The sequence below is a fragment of the Onychostruthus taczanowskii genome, unplaced genomic scaffold, assembly GCF_017590055.1.
Source record: "Onychostruthus taczanowskii isolate IOZ18803 unplaced genomic scaffold, ASM1759005v1 scaffold71, whole genome shotgun sequence".
NCBI lineage: Eukaryota > Metazoa > Chordata > Aves > Passeriformes > Passeridae > Onychostruthus > Onychostruthus taczanowskii.
Window position 1 is genome coordinate 4,195,261 of NW_024504898.1, and position 19,326 is coordinate 4,214,586.

Here is a 19,326-nt window from a genome sequence, read left to right on the forward strand (position 1 = left end):
CTCTCCACCTTTCTTATACGTTCTCTTTTGGCACTGAAATGTTGCAATTAGGTCATCCTAAAGCCCTCTCTTCTCCAGCCTGAGCAAACCCAATTGTCTCAGCCTTTCCTCATAGGAGAAGTGCTCCACCCCTTTAAGAACCTTGGTGCCCCTCCTCTGGACTTGCTCTAACAGGTCCATCTCCTTCCTGTTCTGGGGACCCCCGGGGTGGAGGCAGCACTCCATGTGGGGTCTCACCTCACCTTCTGGCCATGCTGCTTTTGATGCAGCCCAGGATACAATTTGCTTTCTGGGCTCCAAGTGCACATTGCTGGGTCATGTCCGGCCTCTCATCCACCAGCACTGTTTTGCATTGCGCCCTTAATAGAGAAAGGATGATCCTTGTTTAAAATTCTGCTTCCATTTGGATAAAAGACTCCAGCAAGTCCAGAAATAAAGTATTAACTTAGCAGCTTTTCTACTTCCTTGCTGCTCACTTGACATTAGCTGAGATATTCTTCATGGAACTCCAGCCTAAAGACATCTTGGTCTAATAAACTTTTGTAGGGCAATATGCTCAATGTACTGAAACAGATCTTGCCTTCATTCCCATTAAATCACATGAATGGGATATATCTTACTCAATATCTTAGGCAACTACCTATACAAAAGTTAGATGTCTTGCTAGCTATGAGCTATATGTTCATAGTTGTTAGGTACTTCTGGAGGGTGATTCATTTACACTATTTTAATCTATTTCAGCCTTTGGAGTTTCTTTCAGTCTTTGGACTTGCATTTGCTGTCCTCACTGATTATTAAAGTAGTCCTTGGTAACTGGCTCAGACTTACACATTTAATCTCTGATGCTTACATCAGCAAGGAGGAATCCCAACCAGAGGCATTCTGACTCATGGTAACATCCAGAAATTGTGTCTTTACAAAAACACACAACACTCGAAGTTTGAAGTTCAGGGAAGCTCTAACATTCCAGCATGGGCTGTTCCTAGCATGTGTTTCTCTATTATATTGAGCATGCCTTCAAGAGAGCTGGAAGGGAAAAAAAGGAGAAAAGATAAAGTACTATTTCTGTTACTTTAATAATTCTAAATGCAAAACATTAGCTCTTTCTAGCAACAAAAACTCCACCAGCAGCCATACTGAAACCATATGCCCTCCATTTGATTTACCATCAACAACTGCCTGGCTGCACACATAGCCTCTCTGCTTAACAGTGGCTCTAGGCAAGTGCATGCATAATATTTCAAAGCAGTTTTGTTCTTTTATTAAAGTTGTGATAAGGAGGCAAAGCATTTTAATGGGAATAATCAATTATATAATGATATTCATATACAACAAAGTGCTTTTAATATAAGTACTTTTAATGTGCTGCTTTTTTTGACGGGGGAATTACTTTTATAATACTTTCAGAAGTATGTCTTCTATTGGTGCCAGGCAGACAGAGCCACACTAGGAGACTCCTGAACTCCGTTTAGTCCTCATTCACAAGAAGGCATTTTTCAATTCAGGAACCATGTGATTTTACCACTCTGCTGAATAAGAGAACTTCAACATTAAGATGTGTCTACATTTTTTGCAAGAGAAGAAAAAAATTGAGTGCATTATCAGTCTGAATAAAAGCTGATTGTGAAACTTCAACACTTAAAAAGATTAAATTTTATTCTTTCCTGTTACATTTGCCTGATGGTTTGTTTTCCTGGTCTCCTTTTGCCATTGTCATCTCTCTACCAATAAGGAAGCTAATTCCATCCTGCCACTGGCATTTTTGATGATGGATGTCAAAAGTTATAAACACAGAGTAGCCACACATGATGTTTTGCCCAGTTCTGAAAATTTTCACAAATCTACTAGTTAAAGAAAACTCTATTGTATTGAAATTTCTTTTTATCTCATGGGTATGGATGTATTTAGGTAATGACATGGAAACCAGATACTTATTCCATCTATACTGTAGGTTTTCATTTAGAAGTGGTGCCCTCTTCCACCCATAGCTAATTTGCTGTTAAGTCCCATGCCAGTTGTCATGGTTACAAGTTAAGCTGTGTCTGTCTCCCAGGTGTCACTGGCTTTGTTTGGGAGTGCAGTCCTAAAGGATGATGAAGGCTAAGTTAGCTCCCTGACTCCCTGGATCCAGCCTCTGCAAATGCAGTGGATGTTCCAGTACCTTGCAACAAGTTCAGAAAAGAGCCCACCCATCTTCTTGTCTCAGCATTGACCATGGGAGTCTACCAACAGGAGATCCCTAACTATAATCAGGGGATATATTTGGGTCAGTGTTCAGGTTTCAGATGCTACTTCTCTGCTATTCCTCCCCTTCTCTCTCCTTTGCTGAGCTCAACAAATTACCCAGTGGGTGTCACGGAGGAACAGAAAGCTAAGTGTGGAAAATAAATGAAACTGCTTGAGAATATCCATCAAACCGCAACAGAGCATGCCCAGGTGTGGCTGCAGGCATATAATCTATGATCTTTAAATCCAGAGTAATGTGGTTTGTGAATCTTGATGCTAGAACAATCAAAATAACATATTTTGAAATTCGGAGTAGGATTAATCTGAAGATTAGGCGTAGGTGTCTACACAAGACCTGGGTGTTCCCATTATGTCAACAGAGATCTAGTCAACTCAGTTAATGTAGCCTTTGTATAGAAAGCTGGGGTTCCTTCTCTTGGGTGGAATCTGACCTGAGAGTTTCAGCCCAGTTCCCACACACAGGCATCCTGAGACATTGGAATTCTCCGAGGTGTGCCCCGGAACTCCAATTAACTCTCCAGTAAAGTGTGGGTGTCATGTGGATGTTCTGTGTGGTAACTGGCACTCTGCAGTGTCTCAGGTACCTCAGGGCACCTTAAATGGACCAGATGTTGGCAGCCAAATTGAGCCCAGCCCACAGTACCCACTGTGTTTTACACAGCTGTCTATTTTGGGGAGATCCAAGACATGAGAGAGGCCCCACATGTCCTTACCCAATGCACAAGAGAGTTGAGCATTCACAAAAGTCAGCTGTTAATATCCTTTAGCCAGTGCATATTTAATGTAAAAGGCATAACCACTCCAGGAACAGGCACCAAACCCAGCATCTAACTTTCCTATGTAAGTGGAGCTTAATGCATCCAAACTCAGGATCATTTACCCCATGCTTTCTGTTGTTCTCTTTAACTTCTCTAAGCAGACAGGTAAAGTAATGCACAGAGACATAAATCAGATTGTAAGATACAAATCAATACTTATTATGGAGTGCCTCAGATTCATCACGCCTTCTCAGAAACTACTTAGCTAAAACTTATATTTTATTGCTGATTCCAGCAAAGCCAACACATTTCAGACATTTCTTGCTCTCCCTCAAATCACTAGCACTATTTCAGAAGAGTAGGTTTTTTTCCCACATGTTCAGAAATAGTCCAACAATCAAAGTTCAGGGGAAAAAAACCTCTTTTTTACAGTTAAAGACTGCAAAATGTGTTTTGCGAAGTCACGTGGATTTCAATTGAAAAAAGCTCAAAAATATAGAATCCACCTTCGAATTTTCAATATGCCCTTTTTTATATGAACATATGTTTATATGAACAATGTTTAATCATACCTAAAAGTATTCAAAATATCAGAGTCAAAATTATTTACTCACATTGAGTACAATGCATTAGACTTCAATGTATTTTTCAGTTTTATTTATTAAAAAAAATGAAATAACTGAATTAGATAATGTTCATCTGGATCAATTGGAAAGCATTGCTGAAAATTATTCACATAGCTGTATCAAAAACATATCTTTTCATTGTGTTTTTCACAAAAGCAGTTACTATTTTTTTTCTTTTTTAATTTCTTGGCAACAGAGTCATGGATCTATAATTAAAAACCCACTTAGGCAATTTCCAAAGGATTATTACAATCTTGTCATGTGAGGGGTTGAACAAGTCAATTTATAGGTTATTTTTTTCCCCCATTTCTAGATTCTACAATGATAGTCTGAAAACATTTAGAGCCATAAACAAGGGGGTTTTTGGCAATGGACACAAGGCATGCAACTAATATGCTCTTTTTATCTCTTTTTAGGAATGCAGTTGAAGAAAACAAAAAATTATATGCAATTTATGACACAAGGTGAGTTACTAAAAGTACTTTAAGCATGTGATTATTATCTGTAATAGAATGTAAATCCTTCAAAATGTTAAAGATTATTATTAACATTTTTTTTCCAGAGCCATGAAGTAATCTTTAAGGCAAAATGAAAATATTTCAACCCATCACACACAATTCTATATATACCTAATAATGATTTCCCCTAAAATGTAGTGACTTCCCCCTCTGTGTACACTGCATATGACAAAGAAATACTGTTACACAACCAGCTTAATTTACATGTTATTTCCCAGATAGAATATGGCCCACGATCCTGATCTGTGCATTATGAGCTTAACTGTGTCTGCTTCTGATGCCAGTGTTTGGGGGATGAGAGCGAAGGGCTAGCTGGCACAGCCTGGGGTAAAGAGGATGCATTCAGAGACCAGCAGAGCTCTGTGCCCTGGCAGTGGAAGGCTGTGGGTGCAGCCTCTACACAAGAACACCTCCTCGTTCTGAAGCTTTTCCTTTCCCATCATCCTTCATGGACTGGTTCCTGTTAAGGGCAGTCCTCAGAGTAAGCAAAAAAGGATTTGTATCCTTCTCAAAGGATAAGAGCAAGACATACATCAGATTTTCACTTTATTCTACTCATAGCTTTTTCTTTGTTACCCTGGATTTTCACTTCCACAATTGTGCCTAGAAAATGAAAATAATTTCACTTCCTTCTCATTGCTTATCCTTTCTTTATGTGGAAGTATTTGCACTTCCCTCCCCTTGGTCTTTTTTTCCTTGTCTTTCCTCTTTTCCTCTGCTAAAATTCAAAGGGACATATGGATGAAAATGCCAGGAACCAACATCTTGTTGTTTTAGCCAGTCCTAATACAGCTGCATCAGTTAGGATCTTGGCTTGATCTTCCTTTAAATATACATAATATTAAATATAAGCAATTCAAACAACTCATGCTTGTCTTCTTCACTCTGTATAATCTCCTGCAAAAGGCGGCTGGGATCTTAACTTGGAATTCTGGCTGCTGTTAGTAAAAAATTGCATAACCAATAATTAACACAAATAAGGTTCATAAAGGCATTGATAAATATGAAAACATAAATATATGGACTATATTGTTCTGATATAGCCTTATAGAAAAAAGGTAACTGCTGCACACTGTTTTGTTAAGAATAATGTGCTCCTGACAAAAGGATTTAGATGAATCCACTCGAGTCGAAACTTAACACAGAAGACCTATATAAAATATCTTCCTCAACTGCAGTAACAGTAAAAAAATTTAAAATGTCATAGCTCAATTATCTGTTTTTCTCAAAAGACTCTGTTTTCATCCGGACAGAGACTTAAAATAATAGTATTTCTAATGCACCATACGCTTCTCTAATGTATTTGTGTTATTTCAGTGCATAATCATTAATCTTTATGATGAAAAAATGTGAGCTATAAAGAGCCATGATTATTTCTTCCTCTGCCAAAGTGTCAATGGATTTTTATTTTGACGTGCCTGACTCACTGTGTGCATAATCCAGAGGTTTTGCTGCATAAGGAATGGAATGTTGCAGGAATACTTTTTTAAATTCATTCAGATAATTCAAACTTTTGTTCTGTGTTCTTGAATATGAAGAAAAAATACCCATCTGAAATTTAAACAGCTGTTTAAGATGATTTGGGCCAAGCCTCTTATTAAAGGCAAATTTTCCCCATTACTCCTGTGAATTAATAACTTATTCTTTATGTGGCCCACTGAAACATTCAGATCTCCACTACATCAGAACTGTTGACATAACACCATTAATATTTCTGTATAATTAAATGTAAACCAGCAAATTATGCAACCAAAGCAAATGCATTCATGCAATGCTGCTTTCAATCTGTCTGACAGAAATGGGGACAATGAGTATAAACACACTGGCAGTTAAATAAACTGTTGAGTATTATCCAACAGCAAATATTACACACAATTTTTGATAATATATATTTTAAATAAACATAAAGTTGTTCTCCTCACATAGTATGTCCAACAACCACTGCTCATTATCTGAACAGGCAAAACACAGTGTAAAAGCTGCCAAAGTGCAGAGTATTCCCTAAGCCCTAATGCTTCCCAGCATCTGCCTGTCACTCCAAAGCTCTGCTTCTGCTGAGACTGTAGGGCAGAAAATAAGAAAGTTGAGCTTTATGAAGAAAATACTAATTTTCTGTTGTATAGTATTCTGACAAAAAATAATCCTCAACTTTTGATTGTATAAAGTGCAAAAGAAGTCAGATTTAGCAAAAAAAAAATTTAAAAAAAAAGAGTTAAAAATTTTCTTGTGTACTTTTTCCCAGCTAGTTTTATTAATTACACCTTCTCAGCAGGTTCAACCAGCAGGCTATTAAAATTGCTGCAAGGCAGAGTAGGTAAGCAGCAGCATGGGTCTCAGCCTAGTAAGATTAATGTCCTTTGTTCCTCAGAAGACAACATTTCAGCCATAACAGCAATTCTTCCCACTTACTTTTAGTTTCAGTCTCTCTTTTGTACCTCTGAACCATTTGTGATTGCAGTTTGCTTCAGGATAAGACTGGATCTTTGTCAAAATCAGTTAAATGACAGACAAGCCAGAAAGGAAAATGAAAAAGAAAATATTTGATAAGTGATTCTGACCTCAGTCTGTAAGTGGAGTTAAGTTCATTTTGTCAGGTAAACCCCTAGCACCACTTTCCAGTGCAGGAGTTCTGTGATGTATTGCATGGTGTGATCAAATACTTCTTCCCTGATTCCCAAGCCAGGCTTTCTGCTGCATCTGGTGACTGATAGTGGTAGTACTGCAAATGCATCAGTTGTGAGCAGACCTCTCCTCTCCTCTAGCCTTCCTGTCATTGCCTCCCCTGCTGTATCTCCATTAGTACTGACAATGATGAAGGAAACTGGAATTTGTTCCAAAATTTTGAGTCGCTTCTCATTCCAATCCCACTGCCTTCAACCATTTCTGTCCTTTGACAAGGGCTGAGTGTGTTCTATTCCAGCTCCTTCTGAAATGAGATGATGGATGCTACTACATAGCATTTTACTGCAGACCAGGACTGTGCTTGCAAAGTGAATCACTTGATCATTCCCACTTACTGTGCTTTGTTTCACATCTCAGAGCAGTCTCAGAGTACCTGAACATGACTCCTTTCAAACACCTTTCGAAAGTTGAAAAATTCACCCCAGCAGCACATTGCTCTAACTGCTAAGGAGCATTTAGTCCAGTGGTCCAGACTTCCCCACTTTTCCTAACGGGATTAAAAAAAAAAAAAATCAAACTCAAAACAACAAATGTGTATGGCATGGATGTTAGATCCTCAGCAATGAGTTTTGCTCTAGAGATCAGCCCCTGTACCTGCTAACCCAGACTTAGCTGATGAATCCGTTATAATCCAACTTCCCCCAAGGAGTTCTTTCATGTGTAGGCTTGGCTATTTGCATTGGAGCAAGGACATCCTTTTGCTCCTTCACACGTGATGCTCACCTTTGCAGTTTAGACTTATCCATTGTTGAAGTGGCCTTTACAATATTGGCAATGCTGAGGAAGTAAAGAACACACACTGTGCTTACCTCATTGAAAAAAATTTGATCATGAGCATAGATCTTACCTGTGCAGTGGCTCAGAGGCTGGAACATTCACCAAAGTTGTAGAAAATGTGATGAATTTTCATCCCTGAACTACAATGTTCAAGTCTTATATTTTACAGGGATAGTTTTACTGGGACAGTAAGAGTGTACACTGAAAATAGAGCAAGGAGAAAGAATGAACAATGATGAAGGCACCTAAAAGCAGGAGTTAATTGGGTTCTGTTCCTTATACCACTGAACATTGATTTATTTTACCCAGTAATTAATTCATGAATTGCTGGATTATTTATGAAATAACAGTACTTCCCAGGCAACAGCCAAACCACTAGGCCACAGAGTAATGTTAACTCCTTCCCTCTCCCCTACTTAACTATTTGCTGAAAAGTGAAATGTTTCAAAAAACAAAAATTTACCCTGATATCCTGGGGTCTGGGCTTATCTCAGGAGATACATCCTTGGGATTTTCTTGGATGGACAATCTACAGGTTGTGACTGGATTCTTTGTTTTGCTTTAGCAAATAAAAGTACCCCAACTCCTTCGAGACATAACTTGAAATAACCTGCTTGCCTTTTGAAAGGAGATGTTTGGGACCCTAATTCCAGAAGCAAAGTCAGGGTATTGAATTCTGGAGCAGGACAAGGAGTCTATTTCTGTGCCATTTTTTCCTTATTGGCCACATAAAATAGCTTCCCAAAAGTCTGGGCTTCCACTATTTCCTTTACTACTGTGCCTGGTGCAGGTCTTTGCTGGGTCTCACCTCCAGCCCATTGCCACAGAAGCTTATTCATGAGCCTTTCCTGCAGACAAAATCCACAGTGCTACTTTCACTGCAAGTGCCATGTCACAGAGAAGTCAAGATGATTTTTACCTTTCATGAAATTCATTGATTGTTTATAGTTTTTAACATCTTTCTGTTACTGCTAAGCCTATTTGAACGCAGAGTCCCAAGGAACAAATGCTCCATAACCCACTAAATACTTTCATGTTCCATCAGCTCCAGCCTAGATTATCTTTATGCTGTTCCCAAGTAAATGGTTGCTCTGTAAGATCAAGAAGACAAATACTTAAATGAAATGTGATAAAATATGACAGACTCTACAGCACCATTGATTCATTCCTACCTCAGATGCGTTTCCAAAGTACCAGGATGGCACATTAATCAGAAATAGTGCTCTCTAACTTTTTTTATTTCTGTTATAAAACTGACAATCTATTTAAGAAAAGTTATTAGTGTTTAAATGTGCTTTTAAACTACGTTAAACTCTTCATAGGAAATATTTTCTTTGGTGTTAATATTTTCTTTCAGAATTTAGGGGGACAGAATTGATTTAATAACCTTCCATAAATTCACTTCCTCTGAAGTCTTTGAAAGAACTGGTCTTCAATACCGCCCATCTATAGCATTAAAAAAAAAACCCACCAGGGCCTTAAAATTACTTACATAGTTACTTATTATTTGACTTTTCATTTTTGAGCCCTTGAGTCATGTATGCTTCATGCCACAAGAAAGCTTCTCAAGGTTTCATCATAAGCCTAATAAGGTTTTTAAATAAATGCTAAAATTTTCACTTACTTTATAATCATAGTAATTATGGCACTATTAAAAATCCAAATATTAACATAAAATCACAAGATTTGTCAACACTCAGTTTCTCTTACATTTTTCTGCATTGCCTATAGAGCTTAATATTGTTTTTAAAACTGAGCCTGTTCCTTCTTTTATTTGGATCTCTATTATTAACTGTAACAGCAACAAGGTCAGGACAATGGATTGCACTTGTCTTTCTTTTCAATGATTTGTTGAGAAGAGAGGAAAAGCCGTCCATGTTTTCTCACCTGTACCTAACAGCATGGCATTACTCAATGTCCATCCTTTTCACAGCAGTTTCTATAAGGGAAGAGAATGTGTGGAAGGAAAAAAGAGGTGTTAAGAGAAAAAGTGCAAAAGAAAGACAAAGCTTTTCTCCCTTGGCTACTGAAATGTGCTCTTTCATGGACCAGTGGCCATTGACTGCAGTGTAACCAGAATCAGAAGCTGGCCAAGGGCATGTCTGTACTTTCACAGAGCATGGTGAAGAGCTCCGGTGGCGAAGAGCTGCCTCTGCAACCAAAGCCAATATACCTAAGTCAACGTTCTTCTGTTTCCATGCCAGTAAGTCCTGATGAAAGGACTAATTAGCATGGAAGAAGATTAAAAATAATAACAACTGTGCTGTGTTCACCCAACCAATGTTTTATACAAAGTTGAGAGCATCCAGAAGCTCACAGGTGACAACTCTCACCCTACATCTCTTGTGCCAGTGCCATTTCCCTTCATTACTGTCCTGTATGACAAGCCTGGCTACGCACATTTTGAACCCAGCAGAGCTTCTACCTGGCAAAGCATGTCCGTCTAGGTCAGTGCAGTCGGCACCCTCGCAGACACGGCTAAAGGGAGCCTCAGGCCCGGCACCTGTACAATCCCTGTACCACATCCCTGGCCGGGCAGAGACAGCCTCAGGCCCTTGCAAGTCAAGGCAAGGCTCCCAGGCCAGCTCCTTCTCCCGCCCCAGCGGCTCACCCCGGGCATCGCTCCCAGGCACAGGGCAGGTGGGCACAGTCCCCCAAAGGAGAGCGGCAGGCCGAGGGGCAGGGCGGACAGAGACACGGCGTCGGGCAGCCCCTGCTCACCCGGCTCCAGGGGGGACCCTGCGGGCTGCCCTAGCCCCGCAGTCCCGCTCCTGCCCCGGGGAGATGGAGTCGGCTGCGGGGAGCCCCCGCGGGGGCTGTCGGCGACCATCGCCGACTCCGGGCGGGCACCGCGGGGCCGGTGCCGTGCAGAGGTCGGGCGTGCCCCGAGGCGGTGCCCGGGGAGCCGCCGCCCCTCGCTGCCGATCCCGGCCCCGCTAGCCGCGCTCCCCCGCCGCCCCACCTCGGGCTCTCCGCCCGGAGGGACGGCGGCGCCCTCCCTCCGTCCCCTCCCCTCCCGGCTGGCGGGAAGGCGGCAGGGCGGGCGGCGGGCGGCGGGGAGGCGGCTGGCCGGGCTCCGGCGGAGGGCAGCTTCCTCCGGGGCTCGGCGGCGTCCGGCCGCGGGGAGAGCGCAGCCGGGTGCGCGGGCGGCTCCCGCGGGCCGGGTGGTGGTGCTGGGGCAGGGGGTGGGGGATTTTTTTTGGGGGGGAGGGCGAGGTGGGGGGAGAACGGGGACTGTCGCCTCCGCCTCTTCCTCAGCAGCAGCCGGGGCAGCCGGATCGCGGCGGCGGCTGCTGCTGCTGCTGCGCGAAGGGAGCGTGGAGCGGAGGGATGTGGGGCTTTGGGAGAGGCAGGATCTTCGGGATCTTCTCTGCTCCCGTCCTGGTGGCCGTGGTCTGCTGCGCCCAGAGGTAGGAGCCAGCGTGCCCCGGCGGCGGCGGCGCGGGATGCGTTTCTCCAGGGGAACAAGCTGATGCGCTCCCCGAGCCCTCCCCCTCCCGCCCCGCTCCCGCCGTCGCCCCTGGCCCCCCACACCCCGGCTTCTGCCTCTCCCGCCCGACACCCCCGTCTCTTTCTCCCCACAGTGTGAACGATCCCGGCAACATGTCCTTCGTGAAAGAAACTGTGGATAAATTGTTGAAGGGCTACGACATCCGCCTCCGGCCGGATTTCGGAGGTGAGTCGCCCTGCCCGGGCTCGCCGCCCGGCGATCTCCCCCTCCCCCGCAGCTGTCCCCGGTGCTGCCGCCGCTCCCGCACGGCGGGTCCGGCCACCCGCCCGCGCTGCCGCGACACCGCTCGCCGCCGGCTAAAGGTCTGGTCTGCTTGCAGGTCCGCCCGTCTGTGTGGGGATGAACATCGACATCGCCAGCATCGACATGGTTTCCGAAGTCAACATGGTGAGTAGCGGGCGAGCCCGGCCGGCGCCGGGGCTGTCGCCCGGGTCGCGGCCGCCCGTTTGCCGCCCCTCGTTTCTCACGGAGTCGCTGCTGTCTCGGCGGGCGGCGGCGGGGCTGCGCGGCGCTCCGAGCGCTACCCTCTTCGTTTGAAAACTTTATTTCCCTGGAGACGCGCCTTCCTCCTTCCCACCTTTTCCCCCTCTCACTGCCGGCGGCCGTCTCCGCCAATGTACCGAGCCGCCGGTTTGCACGGACCCGCCTTCTCCTCCTCCTGTATCCCCCGGGCGGCCGGAGCTCGCTGGGCTCGGCCGGGCCGCCGGCACCTGCGGCGGCCTCGCAGCCGGCGGGATGCGGGCCGGCGGCGGCGGGCTTGCCGGGGCGGTGATGGAGGGCCGCGGCTATCGGCATCTCCCTGCTGCTTGCGCGGTTCAGGGCAAAAAAACCGAACAGCCCAGCTTGCCTGTGGGTAAACTCTGACATGTGCGAGTGCTTTAAGGCTTGTTGAGCACCCAGAGCCGGCGCGGTTGTGATTGGACTTGGGAGGAATAGTAGTCTAGTCTTGTCTTGGGAAGTGATGCTGTGCGGGGCTGTTGTGTTCACCGATGGACAGGGAGGTGTTTAGTGCTTTTCTGCGTTTTGATCCTCTCGTCTGTATACCTTGATGATTCAGTGTGAGAAACTACAATTTCTGTTGTCCTAATCCTAAATCTGAGGTGGATTTTTCATGTTCCTCAGAAAGTTACTCCTTCTCTCTGTGTCTCCGTTTTTTTCCTTGTATTCTTCCTTTTGCAAACCTCATGTAGAAAGACTAGTCCCTCTGCAATGCTGTAGTTACATTTATGACATTAAAAATAATATGTATGTGTTTGGAAGCTGAGCTCTCTTGTAGTACATATGACACTAGTACTGCACTACCTCTCCTTCAATGCACTGTTGCAGTGTTACATGCTGGCATATATTGGCTTGATACACGTTACCTATATTTTCATTATTCCTGCCACTACTTTCACCCCCTCTTCTTGAAATTCTGAGAGAGAAACTTTTGCTCTACTTCTCATCTTCTAAAAAACGTTTTTGACAGAGATACAGTTACCCGTTTGCAGTTAAAAGTGTCACCAGTGCCAGCCTTTCTACTCAGTCAGGAGGGGAAAAAAATGAGATAGTTCTTACTTACAAGAGTTTGTCTTAGACTTCATGCAGATTCAGGCAACTGCAGAGACACCTGATGTATTTGACAGCCTTTTCTGTACCTGTAGGATTTCTTCTCAAGTGAAAAAAATGGGAGCTGAATGAAAGCTTCTCTCTGAAGTGTAATTGAAAAATCTGACTTCACTATCCCCACTGCCACCTTCCCCACCTCTGGATATGTTCCAGTCTTAGGGAAGCATTACATGACTCATTAAATTAATATATAACACTCTGTATGTGAAGTGCCAGAGAAGCAATAAATATCAGAGAAAGGCATACTGAGATTGGAAAGAAAATGAGGGGATGTATGCTGCTTTTTGTGCTTTTTCTTTCTTTTTTCCTAGCTGCAGGAAAGCCTGTTAGGTTTAAATAACAACTTGTCCAGCCCACTGTAGCAAGGGTATAAGGAAAAGCAAGTAATTACACTGCTTCTTATGCTAGGCTGAGTAATCAGATCCTCAGTGATACAGGAGCTCCTCAAGAAAATGGTCAGTTTGTCCCCAGTGTGTCAGTGTACCAAGTGATTAAGTTTCTAGCTGCCCCAGGAGTCAGTGCCCACTCTTGCCCATTGCAGAGAAGTGGCAGCTTTTTTCTGTGCCCTCTCATGGAGCAATGCAAAATCTGAAAAACATCAATGCATCTTGATCTAGATCTTGCAAGAGAAAGAAATTATGTGCTTCTGAAGCAAGTGGCTAGAGTACCTTTACTATAAAAACTGTAGTAGTTTACTTCAGGAAAAAATGAGCAGGCAGGGCTTCTGATGGATGAACACCTTACTACAACCAGAATTTCAGCTAAGCTTGTCTTACCTGCCAGGAAAAGAAGTCATCTTTGACTAGGCACAGCTATCTTCATGTACTACCTGAGTTGGTTACTTCTACTTGTTTTAAGTAACTTTTTACTGGTCTGCAAGAATTCTTGAGTATATATCAATGAACAGTGAATAGGGGTGAAGAGAAGGAGCTTTTCAAGATTACTGAAGTATTTATTCTAAGTAGTAATTTGGACAGGAAAAAAAAAAGCCCAGTTAGTTTGAAGAACTGAGGCATAGCTGTTGAACTTCATTCTGGTTGCCAACTAAACTTTTAAACTTTGGCATATTCTTTCATTTAATTCCAAACAGATATTGTGAGTGTTGACCTTCAGCCTCATCAGCTATTGAAATGTGTTACAAGAATTTCTATGTGTGAACTGTGGTAGTGTGGACATTAATTCCTTTGATTTAAATCTAGAAATTGGTGTAACCTTCTATAAATTAGCTTGTTAAAAATCATCTCTGTATTAAAAACAAAATAACCAGAGATTTACCATTCTTCAATTTTATGGACATAAATAAAATGTTATTACAGCAAGTTTTATTATGCTACTTTTTAGGCAGCCTGTAATATTGCTTTCAGTGACATGATGACAATTCTTTGTAACAGGAATTACAGCTTGTATCGTGCTCTTTTCTACTCATAATCAAACTGTAGGTTTATGTATAATATATTCCTCTATGAATCTTTATTTATTAAGCTTTCCAGTATTTTAAAAATTTGTGCAGTTTTAGTCTTTCTGTTGAAAATCGCTAAGAGTCCTTTTTGCCTATACATCCAGGGTATCTGTAGATATTTTTTAGAATAGACTTACTAATAGCCTTGTACATCTTCCTTGGATTACATGAGATGATTAACATTTTTCTTTATTTTTGATGCTGAAATGCTAAGCTGGATCAGGAGGACAGATGCAAGTATCAGAATTGCAGACCATTGACTTGTTTTACTGAAAAGTTGTAAATAGGCAGTTTCTATTTGATTTCACAACATTTTGAAAATATTGTATTACTGAAGTTGTAAACATGTATGTTATAAAAATCACATGATTTGATATTTATACTTCAAGTTACATATATATAGTAGCAAGGGGGAATTAATGAAGTTGCATATAAGAAGTGCATTGCTCAGGGAAGGGCTGCAGTCTGCTAACAACCTTATATGCACATATGTCAATATCTGTATGTCAGTGCTTAACCTGTACATTCTTTCCCATAATTATTTGCCTATTTCACAAATGATACGTGTAACTGGATACTTAAGCACCTATCTATTTTTGTGCCTACTGCCAATAATTGCATCTAAAACCACTATAAATTGTACAGAAATATAAATCACCAAACAAAATACTGATCGATACTAAAAACAGATGTAATACTGAGAATATACTTGTAAGTCATCTTACAAATAAAGAAGATGGAAGATTACTGTTGCCAGGTTTCAATAATTTAGACATACATTTTATCACTTTTCATGATTCAGGTTGATTGTATTTTGTTTTTGCTGTGTTTTTAGGTGTTTTGCTCACATGACATGAATTGAAAAAGAAATAGTTCTTGTGCTTTTAGTAGCATGTCAGCCTATTAACATTCAGACAAGTGACCATAATTTGCAATTTTTTTTAACAGTCTGATTCTTCTTGAATGTTTGGTCTGTGAATCAAATGCATTAGTTCCAGGCATTCAATTTTCAAGAATCCAAATACTTCTGTATCTTAGGAAGTTAAATAATCAATGCTTTGAATCTCCAAATAACCCCCTCTTTAAAGTCATTATTATAGCTGGAAGAGTAAAGTACTGTACTTTCATTTTACTATAATTTTAGAATGTGTTTCATAGTTTATGGGAAATAATGCTATAAAGTGGATGGAGAAAACAAGGAGATTAGTGCAAAAATGAACCTTTCTTCTTAGAGATAATGTTTTGCAGAGAATGGGAAACGGGCTACTGCTCTCAGAAGTGCTGTCTGCATTGTCTTTGTTTATGGAGAGGACTTCAGAGTTGTCCATCTAGGGTTTCTCAAAGGCTCTAATTTTGATAAAATTAAACCAGCAAAACCCAGGAGGCATCATTTTCTATATAGTCATCCTGCTGTTTTGAGAATACTGTAGTCAGAAAATTAGTTTGACATAAAGTCAGACCTTAAAACAGATGAGTTGTTGTTTCTGAAAAAGATGTCCTTTACTCTATGCTGTCACTCTAAAAAAGATGTAATCTCTTCTATGCTAACACTGTAATTTTTATTTTTATGCATGTGCCTTTATAAAACTGCAAGTATGCATATGGACATCATTGGGTGCCTGCTGATTTTTAAAGCAATTTTGACATCTTTCTGACAAGCTGTTTTAGTTGCTGCCCTAAGATCGACTGAAGTTACTACTCATTGAGACTAAATGCTGTCTATTGTCCTTGGCACGGATACACAAATACATTTTTTTAGGTGAATTAATTAATACTTCACCTGATGTTCTGAGGGTGCAGAATGTCATGCTTCTGTTAATGAAATCTGTCACGTTTTATTTTATATGATAAAAAAATTCGGTGGATTCCATTTATGTAAATTGAGATTTATAGCATTAGATGTCTAAGTGAGAGCTGGATTGCTAAACTCTACAAGTGCAGTTAATGGAGATCTAGAACAAAATGTGGGTGCTTGGGCAAAGGTGTCTACTGTCATTTTGGTTTCACAGTCTCATGCTTGTCCTCTTGTTTCCAGTCCAGGCTGGTGCAGATCTCCTGCAAATCCTCTGCCATGTCTCTGTGCCCAGGTTCCAGACACAAAACCAGCTTCTGAAATTTAAACAACTGAGTCTTGTTCTTGTCAATCAATACAGGTGATGCAATCAAGAGAGCTTAAAGTAAAAAAGGCAATGTAATAGTGCTTCTTAGGTAATTTAGGTGCCTCAGGGTGTTTTGTTTGGACTCCAGCTGCCTCTCTAGATCTTAAATGAACCAGCACAGATCCTTTGCAGTACCTGCCAGCTCTGTGCAGGGTCCTGCATAATCCAGGCATCCAAAAAGGCACCAGACACCTTTGCTTAGGTAACTGAATTGTTCCTTAGATGTACAGCCAAAGCCTATCCTCCAGGCTCCCTCTGGAATAAGAAGGAGGAGACAATCACTCATTTGCAACAGATATCTTAGATGTCTGTGTAGTTGTTATTTTTGAAATGGAAGGATTAATATTTCTGGGAATTATCCTTGTTTCCTGAATGGCTATGGAGAGAGCCAAGGCAACTTGGTTCGTTTTTGAGTACACACAGTGAAATGTAACCTGTGTTTCCTACTGGAAATGTAGCTTATATTTCCTGCCATAAACAGATATTTCCTAAATACTTTGCTGGAAGAATCTTGATATTACCTCCTGCAGGAAATCACAACCAAGTTTTGACATACTTGGCTTTGAATATTCAGATGGAGAAATTAAAGGAGTTGTTCTGATACAATGGTTACATAATCATATTGCAAACACAAGTTTTCTGGCTAGAAAAAGGTCCATGTGTGCAGTGCCTATTACTAGTTCACAAATCACAGGAGTATAAAATACAATATGTAACTTTATAATCTGATTTTGCTTTTATATATTTTGTAATTTAATGTATTTAGGGAGAATAGTAGATCATACTATGGTAGAAAGACCACATAGATAATTTTGCATATATGTTTGTATATATTTGATACATACATACATACATGTATGTATTTGATAGATAATATAGCGGGGGAAAAGGAAGCAGAAAGAAGTAGTGCCCAAGCAGGGAAGGATCTCCTGAGGCCAGCATAGCCCTGCAGAGTGCTGTCACTGTGCTGGTGATGAGCCAGCATCCATCCACTACAAGAGGGTGCAGCAGCAACAGGCACTGATCATGGAGGATGGTCTATCTTACAGGTCACCTGCTCTCTAGTTACCAGCTGGCCTCAAGATCACCCATCCTCTGCCTTGTCTCCATCCATTTTTCTTCCTCAGTACAGTACCCATGAACTCCCCCAGCCTGCCTCACTCTCTCTCCATCTCTGTCATGTTTCATAGTTCTTATTGACAGAGAGAGAGAAAGAAGTGCTTGTAGCAGACAGTGTGATAGGGAAATGACTCCTGTTTGTCCAGGGGAATTGATGACAGGCTTCTGCTTATCTGCAGTGGAAAGCAGATACCCTGAAGGAATAGGAATACCTGCTCCTGCAGAGACGGGGAGGTAGTTAATGTTGCTGGGAGGTGCCAAAAGACTGTTTAAAAACCAACTCCAGCTGCCAGCGTTGAATCATCCAGACTTGGATGATGAAATAGATATGACCTGTGATGACATCAATCTGGAATAATTGCAAGTATTCAATGGACAAAAAGGGGTTCAAAATTATGTTTGCAAACTAGAGGAATAGCCCAAATAAAGAGGGATCAAGCATGAAGTGCTGTGTTATATAAGGAATGATGAATCCATTATTTAAAATAATAAAAACTTGGCTAAACAGTAGGACACTAAAAAAAAGGTCTTGCTGGACCAGAATCTAAAGCAAGTGAAAAAAGTCACAGGTGCGGTATAATTTAAAAAAGACACATCTTACCTTGGGGTACGTAAATAGAAGTGCCATTCACCAGACACAGAGTTTGCTTTGTCATTAGTTAAGCCTAAGCAAGAATGCTGTGTCCAGTGGTTCCTCATTGGCTTTCAGGGAGATAGAAAGAAACAGGAGGTGTAAAGAACAGAAAAAAAGTGTTTCTAATTAAAATAATTACAAAACAGGACATATACGGTGATGTTGAAGTAAATGCGTTTAACATTGAAAGATAGGATGGGGAGAAGAAATAAAAGTTCTCAATAAGTAGGATGCTGGCAGTGAGAGAATGATGATCAGTTGCTCTTTAGAACCAATTGAATTAAGACCTGAAGAAATTAGGGAATTGATTTCAAATTGGTTTTCATCTAGCTACATTTTTTGTAGCATCTCCCTCTCTTTGGGTTTTCAAGAAGGGATTTGATAAATACCTCTTCCAGTGGTGTTGCTCTTGCCTTTGGAGAGACTGGGCTAGCTGATGCTTTGACCTGTTTTCCAGCACTCTATTTCTGTGAATCTTTGCTCTGATTTCATTATTTTTTCTGTCAGTGCTCAAAAGTGTGTCTTGGTGTGGTTTCAGCTGCTCCTAGTGGTATCATGCTGATGCCTCAGAAGATGAGAAGTTTCCCATAGGACATTTGTAATAAATGCCAGTGCCATAAGTATATGCCTTGGCAGCTGAGATGTCATTAGTCACCAACATTGTATATATATCTTTATTGTGTTCTTAGTACCTTTGCATCAATTGCAGCCGGTGTCACATGTGTGCTCTTTGAAATATACGTAGTAGTGATTGAAAAAAGTTATGAAGCTACAAGGTCAGGACTTCAGTGTATGAAATCATTATATGTTTTTACTTCTGCTGAAAGACTTTTATCATGCCCAGGTAATGAAGAAGTGCACTAATTTAAGTTAACAGGAATGGAAAATTGGCAGAAACTTCATGAATTTTTATATATTCTATACCTAGCAATTTTTTTTCAGTCCCTTGAACACAGAAAGAAAAAGAAAGGAAGAGGGATATTTATATGAAGATCTTTGTAAGTGCACTGAGTTTTTATTGAGATAATTTAATGTCTGTAGCAATACAGAAAGCTTAGCAATTTGATAAAGGCACGGCAGGCAATGTCGTGCTTGGTAGAAGACAACACACAAACATAGAAATTTCCATGACACATCTGCCACAATGGTCCTCAGTGCCAAATGTCCTGACTCTGCTACTTACTGGTGGTGGATACTTGGGGAGGAGACCAATAAACACGTGTTACTA

General features: G+C 41.4%; 1 protein-coding gene across 3 annotated transcripts in view; it reads left to right on the top strand.

Annotated features, from left to right (window-relative positions):
* Positions 1–10,844: 10,844 nt before the first annotated feature.
* GABRB3 (gamma-aminobutyric acid type A receptor subunit beta3) overlaps positions 10,845–19,326 on the top strand; it is a 112,749-nt gene continuing 104,267 nt past the window's right edge. For all 3 annotated transcript variants that reach the window (XM_041422105.1, XM_041422107.1, XM_041422106.1), the window contains exons 1-3: positions 10,845–11,018; positions 11,193–11,284; positions 11,439–11,506. In XM_041422105.1, coding sequence (XP_041278039.1) covers positions 10,939–11,018; positions 11,193–11,284; positions 11,439–11,506 — 240 coding nt within the window. In that variant the 5' untranslated portion in view covers positions 10,845–10,938. The remainder of the gene's footprint in view (positions 11,019–11,192; positions 11,285–11,438; positions 11,507–19,326) is intronic.